The sequence below is a fragment of the Ostrinia nubilalis genome, chromosome 26 (assembly GCF_963855985.1).
Source record: "Ostrinia nubilalis chromosome 26, ilOstNubi1.1, whole genome shotgun sequence".
Taxonomy (NCBI): domain Eukaryota; kingdom Metazoa; phylum Arthropoda; class Insecta; order Lepidoptera; family Crambidae; genus Ostrinia; species Ostrinia nubilalis.
In genome coordinates this window covers 7,848,089-7,867,658 of record NC_087113.1, presented here as the reverse complement: position 1 = coordinate 7,867,658, position 19,570 = coordinate 7,848,089, and the positions used below count along the sequence as shown (strand labels likewise).

General features: G+C 38.1%; 2 protein-coding genes across 4 annotated transcripts; one reads left to right on the top strand and one right to left on the bottom strand.

Moving 5' to 3' along the window:
• The first annotated feature begins 1,775 nt into the window (after positions 1–1,775).
• LOC135084684 (uncharacterized) lies at positions 1,776–7,874 on the top strand. 2 transcript variants are annotated; one of them, XM_063979456.1, is made up of 7 exons: positions 1,776–1,822; positions 2,448–2,561; positions 3,152–3,292; positions 3,629–5,025; positions 5,597–5,687; positions 6,165–6,238; positions 7,535–7,874. In XM_063979456.1, exons 1-7 carry the CDS (start codon positions 1,817–1,819, stop codon positions 7,605–7,607), a joined length of 1,896 nt encoding a protein of 631 aa, XP_063835526.1. In that variant the 5' UTR covers positions 1,776–1,816; the 3' UTR covers positions 7,608–7,874. The 2 variants fall into 2 exon arrangements, with proteins under 2 accessions (XP_063835526.1, XP_063835525.1); XM_063979455.1 differs by having other exon boundaries at positions 3,152–3,379.
• A 1,559-nt stretch (positions 7,875–9,433) lies between these two features.
• On the bottom strand, positions 9,434–15,810 carry LOC135084687 (uncharacterized). 2 transcript variants are annotated; one of them, XM_063979459.1, is made up of 2 exons: positions 15,695–15,810; positions 9,434–11,801 (listed from the first exon to the last, which is right to left on the bottom strand). In XM_063979459.1, exon 2 carries the CDS (start codon positions 11,781–11,783, stop codon positions 9,450–9,452), a length of 2,334 nt encoding a protein of 777 aa, XP_063835529.1. In that variant the 5' UTR covers positions 11,784–11,801; positions 15,695–15,810; the 3' UTR covers positions 9,434–9,449. The 2 variants fall into 2 exon arrangements, with proteins under 2 accessions (XP_063835529.1, XP_063835528.1); XM_063979458.1 differs by lacking the exon at positions 9,434–11,801 and adding an exon at positions 11,958–15,020.
• Between the last annotated feature and the right edge of the window lie 3,760 nt (positions 15,811–19,570).

Sequence of the window (19,570 nt, the reverse complement as noted above, 5' to 3'; positions counted from 1 at the left end):
TTCCTAAAATACGCGATTTTGTCAATTAGAGTTTATTTAAAGGACGTAGCTCATTTATCCACCCGGAAAGGGATCGTAACCGTATCAACTCGAGGCAGTCAAATACAAATAATTTTTACAAATAATTTATTGAATTTAAAACATACATTAACATTTACACTTGTATACCTTAACTAATACAGAAACAAAAAACAAACTGTGAACATTTTTGCTGACTACCGTCAACACCGACAATATCACTCGTACGTCCATTCAACGGAGCAGCGGTCGGGCGTCATAGAAAAACGAGCGTTAATAGTAGTGCTGAACGGGTCATAATGGCATGTGTCGGTGCCGACGGCCAGCATTGACCACTAAAACTAGGGACTTTTTTTAGGTGACATTAAGTGGTACACAATGTACTAGTACCTAAACTAGGCCGAGCCTGTATTATAGGTACCAGTTCCTTCCCAATGTTTGTCCTTGTACTAATCTTTATGTATTATGCGTCAGTATTCTTTGTATGAAACTCTACACGCACATTTATCCACACCGTAACGTAAACGCCTCGCCTCGCGGTTGACAGCGTGTGAAAGGCGTTGACAGCTCGCGAAAAGCGATAAGGTGTTGGTCCCTTTCCGAGTTGATAAGTCTTTAAATGTTTTTTGATACTGTCTTGTAAAAATTTACCACACGGAGTCTATACCTTAGTGGTCTGTATTCGATTCCATCGAATGTTTTCGCGGGAAACCTTAAAAACACATCAATTCTGGCGCAAAGACCCAGTTTAGATTCGATTCTGATAAAATTAGTTTCGCTAGAGTTGCTAGTTTGACAGTTAAAATGTTTGTGGCTTTCCAGAAAGTTTCCAAATGAATTTTAATTTTGGAGAGAATATTTCCGAGAACGTAAAAAAACAAACCTCAATTTACTTCGGAGCCAATATTGGCTTTACTATTATTGGTTCGAGCCAATAACATAGAAGTAATATAATCCGTGTAGTTTTTGGCAATTTTGTTACATTACGTATTATGTATCTCAAGTATATCTTTGTTGGCCGATAGTTGGGTACCTAGGGCTGTTAATCAGTAAATGGAGATGTATGAAAGTGCGCACATTACACCAATTTGGTATCGGCCGATTCTTCATACAATTTAAAATCGGGCCCAACTATCGGCCAACTAAAAGTCAGTGGTCTGCCCGTAGGCAAATCAATCCTTTTTGTTTGATCATCTATGGAAAACACCCTGTATATTGCACCCTCTTCATTAATTTCCATTGTAAACGTAACCTAACATGATAGCGTCACCTTAAAAACCTTATTCCAAATATTTGGAGCTGACCAGCAACACCGTGTCTCTCTAAAATATCTTCTAATCCCTATAAATAAAGTCTAAAGTCCGATATCAATATGACAATGACAGTTCTCGTGATATGTCACATAATTGAAATGGGTTCGGTAGGTTCATTTTCTCTAGAATAGTTTTCTAATGAGTTGCCCTAATAATATGATATGGTCTTAATAAATACCTTGCTTAAAGAAATAGAGTCTATTTTTCAACAAAAATGTGCTGACGTCACTGGACTGCCTAGATCAGTGGTTCTTAACCGGTGGTTCGCGGACCATTTGTGGTCCCTGGAGGAATTACAAGTGATCCACGAAGTGCACTTGCACACCTTGGTCAAAATCACATTTATCTCTCAAAGTGAGGTTACTGCTTTTATTTCTACTATGTATCAAAGGACGATTTTGCGCGCGTTTTGAATGTCAATTCAAAGTTCTATTGTCTATAAAAGCGATGCGCGTGAGCAATACAACAAGCGAAAGTGACCGAAAATGAAGGTGATTACACGTTTGTGATTTGTGGCTGTGTGAATTTAAAGTTTTTTTTGGATGTGCTAATTTTGGGACTGCTGAGTGCTGAGTTTGGTTGGAGCTGTGGCAATTTTTGGGATTTTTTAGTTTGTGTTTTGTTAATTTGAAGGGCTTTACGATCCATATCCATTGGATACCTTTACAAACTAACATAATTTACCATTTACCGATATTAAAATTTTGACTCTACATTTTGGTCTTAATTCGTGTAGGATAATATAAGTCAGACAAACTTTTATAATGCAAATTGTTTATTTGCATACTTAAAAAAATTATTCACATAATTTCAAATGAATGCCAAAAGAAATTAACAATTTTCCATGCCCTTTTGGATCAAAATAATAATGTAGTTTCAACACAAATAACTTTGTAATGTAAGCCAGTGGACCAATTTATTTATACATTAACCAGGCTCAATTTAATCCCTAATGAAAATGTCATTGGTTTTCAAACGTATGTACCGATGTGGGATACATATTATTATTATTTCCGCGGCTTGTCATAGCTTAAGGCCATCAAGGCAGTCTTTGTTAAACAATTAGGTAAATTTTAATGTCTGATAAAACAAGTGCTGACCCTGGTCTCTCCCCAGGAACTGTTGGCTGTGATACCTCTCCTGCTGAGTGGAGTGTGGGCGGAGGCGCCTGCTCCCTACCCTCCCAGCGGGTTCAGACCTGCTGGTCCGGCTTTTGAGCTCCCTCAAAAGGTTAGTATGATGAGAGTTATCCACCTTTCTAGGCTAGTAGTAGTCGGCTTTGCACTGGATGGAAGTCGAGCCTTGACTTCGAACTCCTTCTATGTTTTTCTGATAAAATTCGTTGCGGGTCCAATGACAGTTTAACTATCCCCCGGGACAAAGTTGAGCTTCATTGGTTGGGTTTTTATTGACGGTCAAGCTGTAGATCCTGGCTACATAGGAGTTGCAGCGGTGGGAACGAGAGGTGGGAATAGTCCCGTACCCATCTATTACCTACCTATATCACTATCCATTTTGTGTAAAAAGTCAGTGTGCCAGTCAAAATGTGCCAGTCTATCGAATACACTCCATAGAAAAACACTAACTGAGTAAATATTTACCAAGTTTTACATATATTCCACATTATAGAACTATCAAGGTGTAATTAATTTTTATAATTGAGTAATCCAATAAATTCAGAGGCAGAATTTTGTGCTTGTTTTCTAAATTGTCAAAAAAGATTTTTACTAATCGAAACTAAGTCATTCAAAACCAATGATTTTTTTCGAAAAACCGGCACCACATTTCATATTTACCAGACACAATATCTTGTCTTCCAGAACATCCAGAAACAACAGCAAGAGTACCTACCACCAGTGGAACCCCGAAGGCCCCAACCTCCCAGCACATCCTACGGCATCCCCGAAGAAGATGTCTCAGTCCAGGGCCTGCCAAACTTGGAACAGCAGCCAATTTTCCAGGTATCCCCGATCAATGGCCAGGAATACGTTGGACAGAACTTCAACACCGATATTAGGAACTTAGACGACAGTTACAAGCAAGCGCAGGTCGGTTTCATGATTAAAACAACATTTTCTTTCCCTTGGCATTTACACTAGCTAGATAAGTAGACGATAGTATTAAGCAGAAACTGGAGGCAACAAGCCGAAGTTAGGGCAAAATGGCGTGTAAATGAGGCTTAGGTCCAAAAGGGGCTAGCATAAGTTGATGATGATGAAATAGATGATACAGCAGACATTCTGTTAAGGTCAGCTCCTCTTATTCTATAAATTAATTGCGATTTCAATTTGTTACAGTACCAATACCAGCAAGAACAATACCGCGAATACGAAAGACAGAGACAGCTAGAAGCAGCTCAAGCAAGGAATCGGGCTAATCAGTTCACTACTCCTCAAGTCCCCAGACAATTCGCTACAGAAAGTTCTACCAGCACCACTGAACCGACCTCTACTGAATCTACCACTGAACTTGATCTCAATGAGGGTGAAACTCTAGACAACAAGAAATCAGATGACAAAAAAGAAAAGGTCTCAGTTGAAGTAACAAAGCAGAAGATCCAAGAATACCCAGGAGAACTGTTCCTTAGTTCGTTAGCTCAGCTGCAACTTCAGCCCCAGTTTGTTCCTTTCCAACAATTCAGTCAGATCAGAGCACCTTTATACTACCAGCCAATTCAGCAGGAGCCTTCCCAAAAGCAAGTGGCTGGGTATGACGCGCAAACCCATTTTGCTGCTCTCCCGTCAGTTTTAGCTCAACAACAATATTTGCAGAGAATCCAAAGCCAAGGCTTCGCTCCACAGAACCCTGCACTATTAGTCGCAAGCCAACAGGAGCCAGCTAACGCTGGCTTCATTCCCCAAAACCCTCAACCGTTCATCAATAACCAATACCAGCCAATCGTCGCTCAGAATCCCCAAAGCTTCTCTCAAGGTCAACCTGTTGTGGTGCAGCCACAGAATATAAACCAGGATCAGTATAATCAGCCCAAACAAGAAGCTGAAGAAGATGATGAGCAGAATACCCAGCAGCAACCTCAGTTCGTCTACCAACAAAGTTATCAACCGCAAGAAGTGGTCTACCAACCCCCTCAAGTACAGCCCCAGGAACAGCAGAATGCATTCTTACCCCAGGCTCAACTAGTAAATTATCCAAACCCTCTCGTTCAGTATCAAAGTCCTCAGCAAATTAGCCAGCCCCAAACCAGTTATGCCCAACCACAGTTTGTTAATCCCCAGCAATACCAAAACGGCTACGTCCAACAGCAGTTTGTGGACCAAAACCAATTCCAGAATGGTCAGCAGCAAGTGCAGATTCCTCAGCAAGCTTACCAAAACCCACAGCAATTCCAGAACGATCAGCAACAAGCGCAAATACCTCAGCAAGTGTACCTAGATCCGCAGCAATACCAAAACACTCAACAAGGTCAAATTCCCCAGCAAATGTATTTGGCTCCACAACAATTCCAAAATCCTCAACAGCAGATACCTCAGCAAGTGTACCAGGGTCAGCAATTCATGATTGGTCAGCAGCAGCAAATACCTCAGTTCCAAGGACAGGATTCCCTGCAAAGTGGTCTTGACATCAACCAGCAAGGCAATGATGTAAACCAGAATGACAAAGAGGACTCTGATGATGAAAACAACGAGGATGATGGTGCCACATCAGTAGCAGTGGCTACGGCATTTGGTGCAAGGTCAGTGGAAACTCTATTGAATTTAAATGATCTAACCATGTTTTCGGTCACGTAACTAAAGGATATGTTAATGGGACACAACAAAGGTCTCAAATTAGCATTTGTGGACATGCATCGGTTGAACAATGATATGAATCATCTTGAGGATCGAATGTTCGATATGATCGATGTAATTTTGATGTATTATTAGAATGTGTTCGTGATCTGATTCTCTAATATTGCCGGACATAAATAAGAAGTTTAATTTTGAAGTGAAATCTGAAATTGAGATTTACATTAGGTACGCTATTCGATTGTTTTCTTTAATTTAATATTGCAAGTTTTGCAAGATTGAACTTTTACTGTGCTTACCAGCTAGCAATTGTTAATATTTTAAAGAACCCATATGCGCTTTTTACGATATCCACGGTAAAAGTGAGAGAGATCCTAATTCTATTATCCAGCATAGTAGAATTAGGTTCCAAAAGTTCGTTTCAAATAGGAGTGACGATTTGGTAAATAAGAGAGGGTCGTGCTCCTGCAGTTAAGACCAAATGACCTGATAATTAATCCAAGCCCGTCTTTTGTCCAGGACCCAGCCTCGCATGTTCACGAGGTACGGAGCACCAGTGCCAGTGCCGAGTCAGTCTGCCGACCCTCAAACCCCCACCGACGCAGAGGAGGTTAGTATCCTATGATGATGTACGGGACTATTCCCACCTCTCGTTCCCACCGCTGCAACTCCTGTGTAGCCAGGATCTACAGCTTAACCGCCAATAAAAACCCAACCAATGAAGGTCAAGTTTATGATGATGTAGTGGAATATATTGATTGGTCAAGTGGAATTTAGGAACTCATGTGATTGAAACCGTTTGATTTGTCTTGATTTGCAATTTTCATGTTCTACGTTTTAGAAGTCATATTTCATTCAAAGATTGGGCACCTGCCTTAAAGTTTTGGCATGCAAGATAGTCTAGCATCAAACTGTGATCTCTTCCCAATATCAAAGCCGTTGGAAATTCCCACTAAGCACACGTCTTAAGTTGTATGGTCAGTTTGGTTAGACAATAAATAAAGTTTTCCACTTGTTACCTTATGAAAAACTGAAGTTATTTTCTTTGATGTAGGATTCTAATTAAAATGAATATTTATCTTTTTAGCAATCCGAAGATAATGGTTCCGTCGCAGTGGCTAACGCGTTTGCGTCTAGCAGAAGAAAAAGTGCTAAATTGAGGTAAGAAAAAATATTATGACCTAATTAAAAAATATAACTTTGTGTGGGGTACTTACAGATACTGTAGTTAGTTTTAATCTGCCTAAAATCTTATGAGTGTAATTACATACAGGTTGACTATTTAATATTATAGGAAAGTTCGTCCTTAGAATTTTAGTTTAATCTGCCTAAAATCATTACATACAGGCCGACTATTAATATTATTAAGTTTGTCCTTAGATATAATTTATTAGTCAATCAATTTATCAATTTCATTCATAAGAACATGCAAAATAGGTCAAATTCAATTTTTTTCAAATTCAAATTCAAAACGTTTATTTGCTAAAAACACAGTAATACAGGGTGACAATATTAAAGTAGGATGTGTTTAGTCTGCTCGCAGACGTGCAAAAATTAGGATTCAATATACTAATAAAATTAATGTCAAATAATTAAGAAAATGAATGTCTTCTTTATTATTATTTAGTACGCAAGATGCCGTAGTTTTTAGCTTTATTTTTTGTCTTCAATAAAAAAAAATCGGTCTTGAAAAATATTTTCCTATCCAAACCAAGCTTTGAAAAACCGCAGTGCAAGCGAATAACGAATTTATTTTCGTTGCGGGAAAAAGCTAATATTTTACATCCGGAAAATTTAAATATTGAAGTAAGCTTCCAAGTTAGTGGGCAGAAGTTCGAAGCTCACACGCGGCCAAAAAGCTCTCTTCGATCGTTAACTTCTGTCTATGTAGGTATACTGGGTGTGCAAGTAATTTTATAAACTTACTAGCTTTCCACCCGCGGCTTCGCCCTGGATTCTCCCGGAAATTAACCGAATTTTTCTCGCCGTAAAAATCATCCTTGGATTTCAACGAGCATTTAAAAAAAGAATTGTTAAAATTTTGGTCCAGGCGTTGTTGAGTTATGCGCTTTGTGCGCTACATTTTGCGATTCATTTTTATTATAGATTAATATTAAATTTTATAAAACTCGAGTTATTGACTTACTTTTTCTGTCATCCCTGGTATGGTATTTTAAACCAAGAAAAAATCTCTATAGTTAAAAAACATAGAGCTTTTTTCATGAAACCCTGGTAGAGTCAAATATTACTTACCTAACACTCTGTATATGAATGGAGGTTAGCAATCTAAAATTGCAGAATATTTTTCCGAAATATTTTTATCGATGTAATAGTGATGCAAGACTCATTGCAATTTCATCTAATTTCACAGAATAACAAGGAAATAATATTTTTTTGATAATTTAAGTAGTCTGTTTATCCGTTTTTTTAACGAACAATATAATATTTTCGTTTCAGGAGCCGTAGAGTTCGCCCTCTCTTCACATTGGACCGCTCTGGACACCTTGTACTAGCTCAAGAACAAAACTAAACTACACCTCGTTCTAGCCCAAGAACAAAACTTGAAGTCATAAATAATACTTAAATGAACTGAGTCTGATACTCTCTCTGCTATTATTATTAAAATAACGTATTTATTTATCTTATCAATGAGTGTTTTAAACTTCAGTTGCCTTATTTAACTTTTTTGTTTCGTTTCGGATTTTCTTTACTTGCTTGCTTTTAATATTTATTAATTTATTGTTAAAGTCTGAAATATTATCTCAAAACGATGAAAATAAATATTATTTAAGAAAAACTGTGGTATGTCATTTCGTAATTCCTTAAAATTATCTATCTATATATATAAAAGAAAGTCGTGTTAGTTACTCCACTTATAACTCAAGAACGGCTGAACCGATTTAGCTGAAAATTGTCAGGGAGGTAGTTTAGAGCCAGGAGAAGGACATAGGATACTTTTTATCCCGTTCGAAATTAAAAAAAAGTCTGCTTATTTATTGCCATTAAGGCGGAACAAAGTTCGCCGGGTCAGCTAGTTTATGATAAAATGAAATCCTTCATGGCGAAGTTCACATAAATTTTAAGCTTTATAATAAGGTCTAGAGATGAACTCAGTCAGAGCAGTGCCTGAAGTATGAGAGCAGCACGGGAGGGGTGATTTTGATATTATCAGAGTAAATACAAATGAGGACTTCTTGGCGGGAATCTGAAGCGTCATGTTAGCGGTTTTGTTTTATTTCCTCAAATTCGTGTTTGGGCGACTATTAATGTGTAATAATGGTGGATTTTAGCAATTCTGCAAGCTATGTCGGTCACTTTGGTTCTCCTGCGGATCTCCTCATTTCTGATTCGATCACGCAGGGAAACTCCAAGCATGGCCCGCTCCATCGCCCTTTGGGTGACCTTGAGCCTTCTTATGAGGCCCATGGGCGGGGCACATAGCTCGTAGAGACGATGGCCGTTGGGGCAGAAAAGTTCTCGAGTGGCGACCACGGGCTGGAAGACGTAGCGTGGGCAGGCCTCCTACTAGGTGGACCGACGATCTCGTAAAGGTCGCGGGAAGAGCCTGGATGCGGGCAGCGCAGGACCGTGCATTGTGGAAAACCTTGGAGGAGGCCTTTGTCCAGCAGTGGACGTCATTTGGCTGAAACGAACGAACGAACGAAAATGGTGGATTATTAACCATTAAGTGTTCGTGAACGTGCATGAGTGTGGGCAAGTGAAGCAAAACAGTGCATCGTGATTCTTCTGGTTCTGTCAAGTTGTCCATAGGAGGTCTCAGTAAAGCACCACAACTTTACTGAGACTCAAGGGGTGGGAAGGGGTATCATCTATCATCCTTCATTAAATCATTACTTGATCTCATTTTGCAACTCGTAATCACATAAATACTTGAAAATGGCACAAATCAAGTCGACCTCGACGTGTATTGCCAACATCATCAAAAAGAAATACAAATGAGTAGGTCATCTTCATAGAAACGCACCGAGCGCGGTTTGTATGTGAGCGCGCCAATACGTATGCGGCGCAACACCCCGCTAATCCACGCTAAATTTCAGTGTGTGCGACGTGCGTGCGCGCCGCATACGTATTGGCGCGCTCACATACAAACCGCGCTCGGTGCGTTTCGATGAAGATGACCTACTCATTTGTATTTCCTCTGATATTATCATCAGGTGACAGAGCCTAGAAATCTGATGTCTCACTGACATTTGACGTAACCAAAAACACCCTCCCGTGCCGCTCCCATACCTCATGCACTAATTGAGTTACGTGCTAGACCTATAGTTTAATTTTATCTAGCTCTACAAAACCTTTACTACAACGAGTACAAATAGGAATAAAAATAAAACAAAATACTTACAGTAAAACTTCACCAAGGCTTCATTACCAAAAAAATAAGACCATAAAAACATAACAGAACAACAAAGAACGCGGGCACACTGGTTATCACCAACATGTTCTCTCTAACGAACGTCAGGGGGCCAGACAGAAACGACTTCACTCGATTAAAAGACTGCACTTCTTCTATCTCACTGGGGGTAGTTGTAGAAACAGTAACTGTATCACCTTTCATTCCTTCTACGACAGCGCTCTCAACGACAGGGGGTTTCAAAACTTCGAAATAATCTCTAAAAATCTTAGGCCTTTTAATTTTTATAAACGACTTACTTGTAGTCCCTGGAATAGTCGTCTTCGGCCCTTCGACGCTTAGTTTCATCATGATATTATCTATTACTTGATTGCCAACCAAATCACATTGGAGGATTTCGTCCATTTCAGTTTTATTTTCTTCTTTACCAGATACTTCTACGTTCAATACCGTATCCCCTTTTTCTTTATCAACCTCGATTACATGAATTTCCTCTTTAGCTACTCGATTTGTTTGCTCGAATGTCGTAAAAGTCTTTCGCATTTCATTTATAATTTTTTCAGTCAGCGAGTTCTCTAGTCTTTTAACAGCAGTGTCTACAACCATGACTAGTCGATCCCAAAGCTCTGACATGTTTGATGGATAATTTCCAATTTCCCCGGAACAGTACTTATTGTCTACTTTATCATTGTCATTAATGATTGCTTTTATAGCAGACTCATTAGGTAGATCCAGGTTTTTTATTGCATTTAATTCAGGTTCAGCATCAAAAGATTTCTTCAAAACATGTTTCGATGTTTCTTTCACGTTTTCTAAAGGCTGATCTCCTTTGAATTTAGGGTTCAGGTATTTTCCAGTGTCTCCAGTTACAAATACGTTGTTTAACTTATTAGTAAAATTAACAGCTGAGCTCGTTGATGCATTGATTTCGGGAAAAATTCCCATATTGATAACAGTATCCAGGAGGCCCGGTCTGTTGATTAATTTTTCTTTATCAGATTTTTCAAAGAGTGGAAAGTTAGGTCTCAAACTTTCAGCAAACATGAATGTCTCCGAATTCGGCGCTAAAGTTTCTTCAGAGCGCATACTTGAATCATCAGAGGAACCAACCACGTAAGTGTTTTCACTAGTTGCTATCGGTTTTAAGGTTCTATCGCTGTTTTGATTATTACCGTCTGAGTAAATATTCTCTGAAGTATCACTGGAAGTCGATTCTGATGTAAGCAAATGTGTCGCTTGTACCAATGTTTCCGTGCTCATCAAATCTTCGTTATACATTGAGCGATACGGTTCTGTTCTAGACGTTTTTATGACTAGATCTTTGCTCTTGGTTGGATAAGAGGCAACTGCTACAGAAACATTTATGACTTCTGTTTTGTAAGGCAGTTTATTCTCAGAAGGTAATTTGATCACGGAGTTCACAGTATTGATGCTACCCATACCTTCGTTTCTTGAAGAAGACGTGCTTCCTTGTTGCCTCAAAGTGTCTTGGCTGGAGTAACTTATGAACGATTTCTTTGTGGTGGAAGGTGATGATTGTAGAGAACCATTATTGTTGTTTTCATCATCCGACATTAAAATAGAGTCAGTAGTGTCAATAATATTCACCTTCGCAGGAACACTCTTCAAGAGTGAAGCTCGAGAAACTACTTTAGATACTGAATTCGAATAGAAAGTTTCCTTAATTTTAGCCGATCTTTTACAGACTTTCTCAGCTCTCTTCAGAGATTTCTTATACTTGAAATCTACATTTCTAATCCTGTATTGATTCTGGCGCTTTCTTTTCGATAATTTGCTGACGCATGTCTTTGGCTTTTTGATTGCCTCAAACTCATCCTCATTTTCCGATTTATTAGAATCTGTTTTGTGTACAGGTTTAACCATATCAATTTTATTGTTGGATTCAACTAAGTTCACTATACTATCTTTGTTATTGATGTCATTCTCCTCTTCGTTATCAACTATTAAATAGTCTTTTATTTCAGGGAGTTCATTTTGGACATCATCATCGTTTTTGTCATTCGTATCTTCATCGATAATGATTTTAGTTTCGTCTTTGTGTTCTGAATAGACAGCGTCAACTAACTTTTGTGTCGAATTCTGATCTATAGTTATAGTTTTTGAAGACAAAGCCGGGGAAACAGAACCTGCACTACTTTGGAGGCTTCGTTTGTTACAAATCATTTGTTGGGCTGTAGCAATGTCATCGTAGGTCTCATGGACAGCAAAAGCTACGATATACGAAGGCATTTGTTTGGGAAAACGTGTGGAAGATTTTGGCCTTTTGTTAGTCTTTTTTTGGTTTTCGTCGAATGTATCTTTCATAGCGTGCATTTTGGTTGCTTTACTTTCCTGAAATAGATAGTTGTCATAAATGGCTGTTGTTTATTTTAATAACAATTAATACTAGGTCCTTATTGATATAAAATAAAATTTTAGTGCTGTGTGTGTAATGTGCATATCCTAACGTTTGATTAAAACAAAATAATATAAATTAAAACCAGAGGATTGAATTTAAACTTTTATTTCACAATAAATTAACAATTACAAACTACAAAACAATCAAAAACCAAAATCAGACAGTTTCAATAAGAAACGTGAAGTTGTTTGGTTCTGAACAAGCGGAATCGGGTTCGGATCCACAGCAAATGATTTACCTTTACCTGTACCTGTACCTGTACCGGTACCTTTTGCTGCAGCGTTAGAAGCTGGTTTGAACACGTCTTTAAGAACATAATCATAAAATAAGTAAATAATAACAACTAGTGGGATCCACAGAAGTATACAGTAAAGGCATCCCTCCCAAAAAGGCAAGCCACTTCGTTTCTTTACTGTGATAGTAGGTCTGTCGATATCTACGTATGCTGATGAACAATATTGATGGTTACAGCCTGGATAGCTGTCCTGCGACAGTTTCACAGGGATAAATATTTTATTCTCACTTTCTGACTGCTTGCAATATTTCAGTTTACATGGTGAACCTTTTGGGGAAACTGAATTCCTAGATGTTCTGCTAAGATTGTAAATAATTTTGTCATTTCTTCGACATTCATCACAGAAGAATGCCAATAATCTTTGCTTATTCGCTTCTGTTGTTAGTTGTAGGAGAGATTTTGACTTCTTTAGCTTTGGCTGATTCGCTACTTTCGGGTTCATTTGACCTGACGTCATGTCTGTTACTTTGAGGACCGATTCACTGTCTATAACATGATAAGACGAACTCTTCTTCTTTAGCCTATTTGCAAATTCTTCCAATCTCTTTGGTTCTTTGGATAATTTTATACCAGACACCAGCTGACCTTTTGCTACTGTGTTTGAAAATTGTATGCCTTTTGATACATTAGAGAGTTTTATTTCATTTGCGTTATCGAGCAACTTTTTAGAATCAGTATGGGTTGAATTATTAGTATGTTCCTTCTGAGGTTTCTCTTCATTCTTTCTTTTTAGATGTTCGCTCACAATCATTTCGGCCGTCGCTGATAAATCTCTAATAGCAACTTTTAGTTCATTGAGTTCTTTAGATACCTCCAAACCAGTCATTGTTGTACCATGATCAACACTCTCAGCGTATTTTATTGTATCTTCAGATTTACTAGTAGAATTGTCATTTTTAAATATATATTTTTCTTGACTAGCTGCGCCATCAAGTAAAGGTATGATTTCAGGACTAATGTCGGTTTCTTTAATACTATGCTCTGATTTTTCTTCATATTCAATAGCGTTTTCTACTTTTTCAGTGTCCAAGTTACAAATAGTTGGATTTGTCATTTGAAGTTCGTTATCTTGAAACTCTTCATTACCGGCCTTAGATTTCTTTTCTTCAGGTTCGAAAAGCGGATAAACGTTACAATGAATTTCAAGTTTAATATTTCTATTTCCTTCATAGTTAGCAAAGTACTTGAATACATTTCGGAAATGATTCAATAATTCATTTTCTGATGTTAGATGTTTACTATTTATTTTTCTGTACAAGTATGTGAATTGTTTGTATTTTATATTTTCATACTTTACCCATGGTGTCATTTTGCGAAATACAAACTTTGATCGTCTCGAAATCTTTGAATTTATCTTATAACGTTTAGATTTAGCTGTTATATTGTCTGAATGTTTAGATGCTTTAGGAGCTGTGATGTTCGGAAATTCAAGACTATTGTTTATGTAATTTACATTTGAATGACTTTCATATCTCCTTTTTGTAATTTTAGGACCATTTACGTTTTGCTTACAACACTCATATTTAGCTTCATGAAATTGGACATTTGATACGCTATTGCCTACTTTTTCATTAGGTCGAGACATGTATGTATGTTCTGTCATGGTAAAATTGTCGTTTCTATTGTGCTGTGCGGTGATTTTATCTGTGCTTGTTACATTAGCGGGGTCATCAGCATAAATACTTTTGACAAGACTCGGCATTGTATCTAAATTAATTTCTTTCTTTCCCTCTCTTTTGTTGCTATCTTCAACTTCAGTAGTTGACGTGTACTCTGTAGTGCTTTTGTAAATCATTTGCGGTACGAATACGACTCCTTTTCTTTTGCTTTGAGTTTTTTCGTGAGTCTTCGAACATCTGACTACACTCTTCTTAGAAGTTGGCGAAGTATCGCAGCTGGATACGTTAATAACGACTTTCTTTTCTTTCTTGTTCTCAGACAATAAAACATTCTTCTTTGGCGGCTTCTTAACTTTGTGAACCATATCTTTCCTTTTCATTTTCTCTTTTCTGTACAAATTCCTTGGGATGCTCAAAGTTGATATTATTCGCAAATGTTTGTACGGGAAGGGTATTGTAAATCGTGAGTATTTTCGAAAGAGTACGCTGCTGCTTCTATGTGTTATCAGAGAAGTTTGCTTATGCTTACAATACTGGCAAGTGATGGAATTGGTTGCGGTTTTCTTGTTTCTCACTTTGTAGCCTTCGCCATTTCTTTCAACAATATACGTAGAGCACGAAGACCTAGTGCTGGATATCTTAGCTCCAAGAGAATGAAGTATCGAATCCAAAACGTCTATAAGCTTTTTCTTAGTTTCAGCATCTTCCAAAACATGTTTCCTAATCCAATCATTGAGCAAACTCTTCAAATTGTCAACCATCATTGCTGTTATGTCAATATTAGGGGGATTAATTTGATTGACAATTTCAAATTTGTTTCTACTGTCACCACAAGCGCTCGCGTCCGGCTTGAATTCATCGCCCGTGTCCATTTCTGTATCAGCCACAGTAGAACATTTAGATTTAGCGGTGGACGCTTGAACAGAGCACTTATCTTTCTTGTGTTTACTTTTGTAATACCTTCTTAGTATACAGAACCCTGTTTCCACGCTCAAATCCCTCTTAACTTTGTCTCCTTCTGTGTAATAATCATTAGTTTTAGATAGCTTTTTCTTTATCTGTAAAACACCACTTCTGGCCACTTGAAAAGCATCAGAGCATGTCCTAGAATGAGTCTGGATTGTGATGTTGGATTTCTTGAACAAAACTTTAGTGTCTGTCTTGCTGTTTTTGGTCCCATTGGCAGTTTGCTTGCCCATTCTGGTGTTCTGAATCTTCTAACTCCGATTCCGTGTCTTCTGTAATCAAAAATGTTATTCTCTATTCATCAGTTCAAATCTTGAGGTATTGAACACTTTATCACTGTGTTAAAAATAACGACTGCGGTATTTTTATCGGTAAACTTTATTTGGAATACGGTTACGCGTTTTCGAATCCGAAAAACGAATGAATGCGGCGATTTTAATGGCTTTTTTGTGGTTTCTGTTCCATTGGCCAAATAAAACGGGCAATTTATTGGGTTTCTTTTGATTGAAATGTTTATGAAATATTGGCAAATCATGAAGAGTGTTTATGTTTTTCGTGTTATAGTTGCAAATTATACCTATTAGTAATTTTTTAACTTAATTGCGCAAATTATTCATATCTCGGTATTTATAGTAGGTATCTACTGGTCCATATTATGGATTTGCCACACGGAATGCGTTCTGCGGTCAGCGTTGTGGGCAGGCAGTTGGGTATCTGCACGACCAGTTTGACCTTTGTAACCTAACGAATACACGCAAAATCACAAGTATGACTTGTCGAATAAAATAACAAGACGTTGCCTCAGAAGCTGACCGATTGCCTTGAACGAGAATGTTGCGGGCTGCGTTCACTTTGACCAGACCGCAGACCGCATCCAGCGTGACAAATCCTTTAGATTTCATAAACTGTAACTTCATGAATATGTACAAATAATGTAGGTACTCACAAATTTGTGTTCCAATCAAGTCATTTTACAATAACAATTTAAAATTAACAATTTATTCGTAGCTTGCAAAAGTCATATCGAAATTTTTGTGAAAAATTTTGACAAGTTTTCATCTATTCTGTCATTTGACTTTTTTAAATGACGATGCTAGATTTACGATGGAGGATTTTACTGAAAGAAAAAGGAGGATTTTAATCTACATCTGAAAGGTTAAAAAACAGATAAATAAATAGAGTACTCACAGTGCCCGTGAACGCATAGGGTCCCAAAAACCTATTCATAGACAATATAGAGAGGCAGAATGACACACACGAACTAATCACAGAGCTCTATTCAACGCTGTGCGTTCGACTTCACTAGCGTTGCTGCTTCACTTATGCATGGTTTGTGAATACCGGAGTAGGTGCTTTACATTATGTTATCATCATCATCATTTCAGCCACAGGACGTCCACTGCTGTGTTATCTCACTTGAGAATCAAATCTAGAACTTCCAAGTCGAGACAGTCACTCAGGGCCGGACCGTGAGTTTAGGGGGCCCTGGGCTTATTTATACTACTTAGGGGCCCACCTACTATACGCTTTCGCCTCATCGTCTATCTTTGACTTTGACTTGACATTAGCTGGGGGCCCTTGAATCCACGTATCAATAGTGACTGAGTTTCTTGCGCTGCTTCTTCTCAGCACTGGCCCATTTATTGTCCTGAAGCAGTGGTAGGGGTAATACTGGGACGTGTAAAAGTGCTTTTAAAAGCCTACTTGCATAAATCAATGAGTTTTATAAGTTTTTTACGCGGCCCTGGGCTGAAGCCCAAAAACCATAATATGGTAGATTTCTGGAGTAACTCTCTACACGGTGGCTCTACATGGGGGCATGGCCATATTAAGATAGCAACAACGCTAGGCTAGGTAGGTACTACTCGTTACCACAATTCATTTATTTTCCAACATACATCTTTCGCTGGAGATTTTTCTCTGGAATTTAATATGTGGCCAGCGAGCGGGTCCACGGAATATTTGTGTGGAACACTGGAATTTTCCATACTTGTTTTCTTATTGATTCCATTGTAAATTGAACGAGTAATTTGTGACCCTTGTCAGAATAAATGGTATTCGTGAATGTCATGACAATAGAATTAAAATGAGCTGTTGTGGCGAATAATAGACGAATACTTTATTTTATAATGATATATCGCAGTTGAAATAAGTATTCATTGGCACCATGTATAACTTAAAGGTAGTTTAATTTATTACCTCTTTAAAAGACAGTTAAAATAATGGACGTTTTTCACTGTCCTAAAAGCTAACTAATAAAAGTTTGTAGATTTTGAAATATTCCTTCTGTGGTTTAGTGGTAAGACCACATATCTCCGACACAGAGGTCCCGAGTTCGATTCCCAGTGGACGAAAATATTTCGGCAGTTAGAGGTAAGATAATGTTAAGGATTCCGCGGGTGAAGCTCGCTTCCAATTTTGGCCTGATCATCAGTTTCTATCAGGTGAAATGCAGGCCAAGACCTACCCCGTTGAAGTAAAACTACTACGTACCTACGTAGTGTACAAGAACAGTCACCCGTCAATCGAATGGTCAAGGGTTCGACTCCCGCCTTAGGCAGTTCGATATTTTCAAATTATTTATAATTATATCTACGGGTATTGCATAAAATATGTATCAATTCATGACTCCCCTAAAACCAATTACTTTGTATGAAACAACGTATTAAATATTCTGCTGCAAATCCATACGTGTATCAACTAGCAATTTTATAAACACTTGTTCAGAAAATAGAGGGGGGAGGGATGCTCTTAACCTAATTACTAGGATTTGTCCGCCATTTTATTTATGCCCTTTTCTATTATTGGATTGCCCATTCGATGCGATAGAGAGAGAGAGCTAAGTCTGTTTACATATTTAATATGATGTTTTAGAGACAACAACAGAAAGAATTGCAGGGATTTGGCACGTATTTTACTATATTTTTAACTTAGATTTACAAATTGCATGAAATCCTATCCAGCCTTCTATCCAACTTTGTATTTATATGCGTGGACTTTTATACTTTGTAAACCTCGTTTTACACCCAGTGGAGTTTCGTAAAATCCGTTCTTACAGGATGTCTACACCCTATAAGAAACCTAGTTTCTGAGATTTCGTGATTAATCTATGTATTTCTAAACGACTCCAGCTTACAGTGGCTGGAACAATTTTAAAGCTGTTTTAGAGTTAATTAGGCTACTTCAATTTTAGAAAAATAGGTACAGTTAGATAGTGTCCTGCGCTTAATTTCTTTTTATTTATTGTAATCTTTTAAGCTTCCGCCAAACCAACGCGTGCACGTGCAGCATGGTGATCACTGCGCGTGCATAGATCGCCGCGACCAATGACGCGTTGATGTGAACTCATCGCTACAAATTCATACCTGACCTCTAATCGCCATCGCCATCGCGCTCGCAGGCTCCACGCGTTGATTTGGCTGAACCTTTACGACCGAAGCTGAGGGCAAGCACATTTTAAAATAATCATAATGTCGGTCCGCTTAGCAATTTATATACTACTTCACATACATCTAGTGGAGAATACATCAAAATGTCTTTTTGCCCTTCGCAATATATTTCGCTGGGACAGTAAAACTCGTAATATACGGCCGTCACCTGCCAGGGTGGTCATAAAAGCGAAGTGCGAGCATATACTAGGTATATACTACATATACATACTATGTTACAGAGTAGGGCGAAGGTAGGTGGGAAAAGAACTGGCTAGGACGAATGAAAACACTGAAATTGGCGTCGAGTTACTGTAAATACAAAAAAACATGATTTTTTAGTCCCGTTACCCACTCGTGCTAAGTTAAATATATGCTCGTGTTACGCATTATTTATGTCCTAGATAAAATACCTACATAAAATGTCATATGATGTACATAATAAATATACGAGTATTACAACGGTTCTAATGGTATGCATACGTTTTATACCGAGGTAGGCAATAGGGTATTTAATCGAAGTAAGAGTACACCTAAGTGTATGTAGTATGTGTAGGTAAGGTACCTTTTAGTTGATAAACCCTAAGTTTACGGTACGTAAGTTCGTTTACATGTACCTACCTGTAAATAAACTTTTTAACTACTCTCATCTACAAAACATAGTTTTCTAGGTAGGCGCTGTTTGCCTATTTTCCACACGCCCTTGTAACAGCTGGAATAAGTTTTAACTCAAAAATAAGTCATACCTGTCCTGAAAATAGGTTAACATTGTTTAAATTCCACCGCTCGCTACGTAAAACCGCAAAACTTTGAATTTTCCACGAAAACACGTAAAACGCTTCCAAAAAATTGGGTTTAGATAGCAAAAAAACCACGTGGTTCGCCAATCCGGACGTGACCTGACAATGTACTGAAAACTGAAAAGCACTAATCCCTCGTGAAAATGCCACTGAAATGTCAAGCGAGAGCCAACAACAAAAAGGGTTTAAAAACAAGATTGCGTTTTGTTTTTTAAACGCAGACGGGTTTTGTTAAATACATTGTGTGCTCTTGTTTTGATTTCAGAAGGCTAGTATGATTCATCATCATCCATCATCATTTCAGCCACAGGACGTCCACTGCTGAACATAGGCCTTCCCCAATGACTTCCACATCGCACGGTTGGTAGCGGCCTGCATCCAGCTCCTTCCTGCTACCTTTACGATGTGGTCGGTCCACCTTGTGGGTGGACGTCTCACGGTGCATTTTCCGAAAAATAAATTACTTGATACTATTGCCTGGACCTCCCTTCTCACCACGTAAGATTTGGTGAACATTTGCGAGAAGGTAGGTACATAGGTAATAGATAATGTAGATTCTACATTCTCTCTACATTGTAGAGAGTTTACTCTATT

Excerpts from the sequence above, each read along its gene's own strand:
- LOC135084684 (XM_063979455.1), top strand. Across the intron at positions 3,380-3,628 it reads ACAGTTACAAGCAAGCGCAG|TACCAATACCAGCAAGAACA; the intron begins GTCGGTTTCATG and ends AATTTGTTACAG. Across the intron at positions 5,026-5,596 it reads GCTACGGCATTTGGTGCAAG|GACCCAGCCTCGCATGTTCA; the intron begins GTCAGTGGAAAC and ends TCTTTTGTCCAG.
- LOC135084687 (XM_063979458.1), bottom strand. The coding sequence starts at position 14,981 with ATGGGCAAGCAAACTGCCAATGGGACCAAAAACAGCAAGACAGACACT.